Consider the following 7,252-nt stretch of genomic DNA (forward strand, 5'->3'; position numbering starts at 1 on the left):
GACAGGGGGTATCCCCAGCAGGCACACAACATGAAAGAGCTGTGGCACATGTACAGTATGTGCGTGCATCTGTGCAGTCACACATGTGAACTCATGTGAGTGGGCGCGGAGCATCAGGAAATGAGCCGTGCCTGGGAATGCTGCGCGGGAAAACTGTCTGGGAAAAGCCCGTTCACTCAGTCATCTGCGACCCCCTCCCCACCTCCCTAAAACTGGACTTCCTGTTGCAAGACCGGTCTGAGGAGACTTCCGCGCAGCAGCTCCCAGGGGATACACACACAGGATTTTTTAGATTACTCGGAGCAGTGTGGTCCGTGGCCAAATCGATACATTTACACAAGAGAAAACAAGCATTAAAGACACAATAATAAACTCCCGGAGACATGGCACTCCTACAGTTTGGTGCCTACAGTGTGATGCTTGGTGCATACTGCCATCCTGAGGATGGAAGGGGAAGCTGTGTGATGATTTTAATGGCCCATTGTGAAAAGTATGATAAAAATAAACAGCCATTATCTAGATCTGAAACGTACAGTTCCAGCACCTACTTCCTTAATGTGAAACCACACTAATGTTGTGCATATTCCCTCTTTTCCCTTAAAAAAAGCATCTGACTGCTGCTATACTTTCTGTTGTTGTGGCTCAATACTGCATGACCTCCAGACTCCAAAACCCCACTTTGTTTCTTTCATTATTAAAGTTATGACCTCCTGCTTTATTGTTTTGGCTCTTTCCTCCCTTGACATTGATCTTACTTGCCTGTTCTCTTTGTCCTATCTTTCTTTCTTTTCTCTCTTCTTGTTTGCATCTCCTTCATTCCTCTGTGCCCTTCTCCCATCCCCTCCTCCCACCTTCAGCCAGGCTATATCAGGGACTTGGTAAGTTGAGTTATGTGTCCACTGGGTGCCTTTCTAAGCTTTAGATACACATTTGTGCATGTTTGTATAAACTCTGAACACTGTTTGTGTGCGGGTTGCCTCAGCTAACTAGGGATGCACTGATGCCAACAACAGTATCAGCCTGATGCTGTTCTCATGTACTTGCGATCGTACTCACTAAAATGACTTTGATACAACGGTACCTGATGCCACTTGACGGCAGCGTGATGTTAACCTTCCATCAGTCGATGATGATGACAAAAGTAGAGCAGCCTGCAAAACACGCTCTGCTAGTTTGTCAAGATTAAAGAAGCAATGTGATAAAACATCTGAAGAAACAGCGTGAAGCAAAGTTCAAGGAGCTTTTCTAATGCAAGTGTGGAAACAGCAACCAACTATGCAGCGAATGCTGGAGGAGTGAGCCAAAAAATCCAGAGCAGGGTTGATGATTAATCGTTATTTAAAAAAACATCTAAACTTTTTTCATTTTAAAGAATACCAGATTAGTTATATCCTCAGTCAAAGCTCACAGCAACATATTAAATATATTTTGATAGGATTTCATGTTGGTTAATCAAGTAAATTTCACATGTTCAGTTAAATTCTTTATGACCAGTTAATCGATCATTGATTAATTGTAATTATCCATATGCCAGAGACGAGGTCTGAAAAGAGTGGTATTGGTGCATCCCTATCCCTAACAAAAGTAGTGCAGCTGTGTAGCGCCATAGCGGCTGGTAGCTGGTAGTCAAAGTAGATTAGCTAGAATATTTCTTGTTAGTTTGTTTGTCCGTTGCTTGTCACAAGCTTTTATGTTTTCAAGATGCTATAAGACAATAAAATGACACATAACTCTATTCAAACAACATTGGGCCGTCTGTATTATGTTTGTGTGTTTCTTTATGTTACCAGTAGGGGCAACTTATAGTACAATAAACACGAAATAAATGGACCCCGCAGGTGTTTTTGCATGTTTTTAGCCCATTTAACAAGACTACATTAAAGCTGAAGATTTATCAAAGTAAACCCCAGGTTTTTAGATTAAGGGAAGCTTTAATGTGTTTGTGAGTAATGCGTTTTACTTTCTCAGTCTGTAAAATAAAAATGCACAGGCTAGAAGGTTGCTGAAGGTAAGTGATCCATCATAGTACAGCTCCTTTATTTTGTAGTTATTTTATTGTTTAGGCAGCTGAGCAGGAACTGCTGAATCAAAGAGTGCTGCGTCCGAACAACAACAAATTTATCAACCTTGTCAATTTATTCCCGATACACAAATTTGCTCCGGTTTTTCTTCTACCTTTGATTTTTCCGATGAATCTAAAGAACGCGAGACACCAACATGTGGGAGGCTGGCAAAGTGAAGTTCACTGTGATGGATTACTTACTCTGGATGTCTCAGTTACGCTGTTGAATTAGTTGATCAGATGTCGGGCTGCAGCCTTAAAAAGGATGTAGGTCCAAAAGGGGAACACACACATGCATGCACACTCACAAACTCGCACATTAACCATAGTCCGGCTTCTCAGGGGCTCAAAGGGTTACATTTGTTTGTCTACTTTGCAGCTGTGTGACTTTTACTGTGACAGCTCTCTGCTTATTGGCTGACACTGTGTGTGCTGATGGCTTAATGGAATTAGCCACAGCTTGTTTACGCACTGTGTGTGTGTGTGTGTGTGTGTGTGTGTGTGTGTGTGTGTGGGTTTGGGTGCATCAGGTGGTTTTCAGTGTGGTGATGGGATGCATTTGTTTACGGAGGGGAGTGTGTTAGTGTTTATCGAGACTCCGGTGTTAGGGGGTGTTCTGAAATGTCTCGTATGTTTAATGTGTATGATTGTGTATTTGTCAGATTTCAGCCCGGATCCTTGAAGCCCATCAGAACGTGGCTCAGATGAGTCTCATTGAGGCCAAGATGCGCTTCATCCAGGCGTGGCAGTCCCTGCCTGAGTTTGGAATCACTCATTTCCTTGCCAAGTAAGCTAATGTGTCTTCACGCTCAAATCTCCGTCACTCACTCTCAGTTTTATGTGCTGACAATGACTCATATTTTCATTTCGTCTGTGCATTTTTATTTCACAGTGGATTTTCTTCTTCTCCTCTGCAGGTTTCAGGGTGGAAAGCGGGAGGAGCTGATCGGCATCACTTACAACCGTTTGATCCGAATGGATGCCAGCACTGGAGATGCTATTAAGACCTGGCGCTTCAGCAACATGAAGCAGTGGAACGTCAACTGGGAGATCAAGATGGTGGGGAACCCATTGAATGTGATGATTTTAAAAGTAACAGGTTTCTTTTCAAAGTTATTCGCAGTCGACTCTCAGTGTTGGAAGTTGTTTTATAGTGTTGAAACAATTAGTTGATTTATTGTGAATGCCACCATTTTTTCACTTCACAAGTAAGATCAATTCAAGTTTTATAACGCCTATCGTGGCTCCAGAGGAAGCTATGCAAAGTCCGACAAGCTGCCTCAAGTGACACTTGAGTTTGCATCAGTTGGAGATGACGACTACAAGTTAGAAGAGAAGAAATATCTGAGGGGTGGAGTTAGAAAGAAATGAGCTCGTCATACCTCTGCAGCCTGCTCTTCATCTCTGCTTGAGGCTAGCATCCAAGCAAAACACACGCAGATCTCCAACTGAAATCTTGGCAGCAGAGCTGCATTGTGGGTAATGTAGGCACTAGGTTTTAGAAGGACAAATAATTTGTGGAATATGAAAGACGATATCTCCAGTTCTGCTGCATGTACTTTGATACTCTGTCCAACAGTGGTTTAGGAGGGCTTTTGCTAAATCTGAGTAGTCTTTGTAGCTCTTTCTTGATTATTAAATTATTGAGTTATTATGGTTAACAAGAATTATTGAGGTCATATCCATACATTTAATATTGCCCTTGAGTTTATATGCATATCATATGAGATGAGATATTTTGCTGTTATTACTGGTCATGCTGCTGCGCACATACACGCATTTAAAAAAAAATTAATCTGTTTAGCATATTTTAATATCTTTTTTCACAGTCCAGTTTGAATGTCAGAGTACTCTTAAGAATTAAAAGTCCATTGGTCTTTGAAAGGGTGTATTTGCATTATTATGCAATTATATTATCATTATATCAGTGGTGTTAATTGGTCTTAAATGACAGTAAAAAAAACAGTGCAATTGTTTCTGGTGCAATGTGAGGTTAACTTAACAGGCCTAACTCTTGAAGAATTCTTTAAAGCAATCACTAGTATTATCAGAGCAAACTAAACAAAAAACGTACTGGTTCCAGCTTCTCGGATGCAAATCTGTGCCTGTTTTCTTCTGAAAGTCTTAGATGATAAATTGAATGTTTTTGGGATTTGGACTATCGATTAAATGAATAACATGACTGATGTGCTCTGTGCTCAGGTGACGGTGGAATTCGCAGACGAGCCCAGTCTGTCGTTCATCTGTGCTGAGGTGGACTGTAAGGTGGTCCACGAGTTCATCGGCGGCTACATCTTCCTCTCAACACGTGCCAAGGACCAGAATGAGTCTCTAGACGAGGAGATGTTCTATAAGCTGACCAGCGGCTGGGTCTGAGCTGCCCCAAACCACCAGGGGCCAACGATTGTAGGTCAGGGGCCAGGAGGGGGAGTGGCGCTGGGGGTGGGTTTTTGGGAGGGGGGGGGGGTTGAACCACAGTTTATGGGGTTTATTTTATTCTACTATTTCTCAGTCTGTTTAATTGTTTGGAGCTGTGCTGAAGAGTCCAGAGCAGCACTAAAATTGCCATGGCTGACACCGTTTTTATCGTTATAGTTTTTTTCTGTTGCATTAACGCTGACGTTAAGTCATTTGTTACAACACTAATATTGTGGTGAATGCAGTCCAGATGAACTTTTGAATCTAAACTCCTGTGGTTGAGCAGAAGCCTTACACAAACCTGAACCGCGAGGTTCCTCTACGACCACCTGCCTCCTCTTCTCCTGGACTGATGGCCATCAAGTTACGTCCATGACAGCCCTTTAAAAACCAATCAAACACCAGATTTAATCCCAAAGAATCTCTTTTTCCCTCCTCTTCACTCGTTCTCTCACTGCTTTTTTTCTCTTCTACAACTGGACTAAAGGAGCTGACATCAAACTGTCTTTAAAACAATTAATCATAGTGCCGCAGATACCTGCCGTCGTATCGAAATACTTATCCTGAAGGACGGACTTCATCAGAGTCCACCAAAAGGCTATCTGATGGCAGCACTACATGTCCATCATATCCAACCTATGAAGGGTTTAATCTCTTTGAAGTCACATGTAAGCACTTCTACAGTATACAGTCCTCGTAATGAATAAGCTGATTTTAAATTTGCATTCGATGTCGTCTTTGTTTCGGAGCTCTTCCGGAGCCATTGTCTCCTCTGTGTCGAGTCTCTTCAATGAATTGTATTAGCCGGCAGGTGTGACTTTGAGAGTTTTGTTTTGTATTTAATGGACTGCTGATAGTGAGCATGTCTGGAAACACTACAGTTCAGTGCACTGGGATGAGTGTCCTGTGGGTTTGAAAATCTTTCCCCAACTGATTTAAATGCCCTTTCTGCAAAATTGTTCATCTTAAACAGTCATTAATTCTAGTGTTAAGTATAGCTTATATTTGAAGTATTAAAGGTCCAGTATGTAGGATTTAGGTGGGTATATTTACAGAAATGGAACATAATATAAGTATGTTTTTCTTAAGTGAATGATCACCTGAAAATAAGAATTATTATGTTTCTGTTACCTTGTGAGCCGTTTAGATCTACAGAGGGATCAGGTCCTTGTCCCAGGAGTTTGCGATGTTGCGATGTGTTTCTACAGTAGCCCAGAATGGACAAACCAAACACTGTCTCTAAAAAGGGACATTTACTTTTTCGCGTTGGCCACATAGTAGCCCCTCTGTGACGAGCAGCATCAAAAGAACACTGATTCTCAACATAAAGCTGCTTCATTGGGCATTTTTACTGGTTTAAATTGTCAGGGCTGATGTTTTGGAGGGAAAGAGACCTCTGCAGATGATTCCACTCCCACTAAAAACCTCCTAAACGCCGTGAGCTTATCAGAGAAAAGAGGTAAGCACTCATTAGCAGGTGCTGGGCTTGCATCCTGTCTCTGACATGCCAAACAGCATCCGAGGAACACTTATGTGTAACGCGAAACTGCTTTTTCCGTGTTTTTACCAGTTACAATCGTCAGGTCTGTTTGTTTAGGAGAGGAAGAGACCTAAGGATAATCCACTTCTGGGTAAAAACCTCCTAAACACTGAACACAGAGAATTTAAACCAGTAGAAGTTTCAGCTGGTTGCAGTCCTCACCACTAGATGGCACTGATTCCCCCTAAATCTCACACACTGTTCCTTTAAAAGACTTTCATCGCTTGTTGTTCAGCTAGGGTAGATCATGTGTTCATGTGTATTTAAAATATCTTATCCCCTTGTTTTTTTAAAACAATAATGAAGCCTCAACACAAAGCAACTTTTTAAGATGTCCGTCTTCTTTTCCCGACTTTAGATAGGAAAGGTGTTTTCTTCTTCTGACCTGGCAATCAAAAACAAAGTGCCAAAGGGCATTAATATTGTAGCAAACATGCCTGTTAAAGGCTGCTGTCCTGACGGCAGTTGCACGTTGCTAGATCTCAACAGCATGTTTGAAATTTCATCCAAAGATTTGAAACCCCTGACACCTCATTGCTAAGTGCATGTGCACTACGTAACAGGAGGGATTGTTACTCCCTTATACCACCTTTTTTCTTTATTCCCATTCTGTCTCTCACACCATATAGTATTATTATTATCATTTTTATCATTACACACCAGCAAAAGGTCACCGAGTTTGAAGAATGAATATGCAACTTTTTTTTCTCTTCTGTCCTCAGTATGAAGGATTAGTAAATGAAGTATTATTTTTTGTAACTAATGTAAAAACACAAACGTTTTATAGAATTGTACAGTTTTTTTTCTGCTTTTGGGGGGTTTGGAAGTTTTTCCTTTCAGAGACGAGGGGGGAAGCCATGTGTCAACATGTGTAGTATTCAAAATTGTGCCTGCTTATGTTGTGTCCTTACTGAGTTTTCAGATGAAGATAAATATGAATATATATATGAAGATAACACTAGTCTCAAACTCCAGGTTTGATTAAGGTATTTGTCGAGTACATATTATGTTTTTTTAAAAAAAAAAATACAATTACGTATGCCTTTTCAATGTGCTCTTTTTTTTTCTTGCATTTCCGCTTCGTTTTATTAATTTTCTGCTCCTCTTCTGTCCATTTGTGGCCCTGAGTTGTTTTTAGCTCATTCTTTAGACTGACCACGTTACCTATTTTTTGCTGCAAATTTGATTTGCTCAGCGCCTTTTTAAAATACTTCACGTTTTTGTCTGGTTTT

The 7,252-nt window shown here is 41.0% G+C and overlaps 1 protein-coding gene across 4 annotated transcripts in view; it reads left to right on the forward strand.

Moving 5' to 3' along the window:
- Nucleotides 1–4,485, forward strand: part of fermt2 (FERM domain containing kindlin 2) — a 50,597-nt gene extending 46,112 nt beyond the window's left edge. For 2 of the 4 annotated variants that reach the window (XM_042500495.1, XM_042500498.1), the window contains 4 exons: nucleotides 858–878; nucleotides 2,725–2,849; nucleotides 2,980–3,121; nucleotides 4,265–4,485. In XM_042500495.1, the coding sequence (XP_042356429.1) occupies nucleotides 858–878; nucleotides 2,725–2,849; nucleotides 2,980–3,121; nucleotides 4,265–4,438 (462 nt within the window). In that variant the 3' untranslated portion in view covers nucleotides 4,439–4,485. The remainder of the gene's footprint in view (nucleotides 1–857; nucleotides 879–2,724; nucleotides 2,850–2,979; nucleotides 3,122–4,264) is intronic. The other 2 variants (XM_042500497.1, XM_042500499.1) reach the window with 1 other exon arrangement.
- Nucleotides 4,486–7,252: the final 2,767 nt, after the last annotated feature.

This window comes from Plectropomus leopardus, chromosome 14 (genome assembly GCF_008729295.1).
Source record: "Plectropomus leopardus isolate mb chromosome 14, YSFRI_Pleo_2.0, whole genome shotgun sequence".
Classification (NCBI taxonomy): domain Eukaryota; kingdom Metazoa; phylum Chordata; class Actinopteri; order Perciformes; family Serranidae; genus Plectropomus; species Plectropomus leopardus.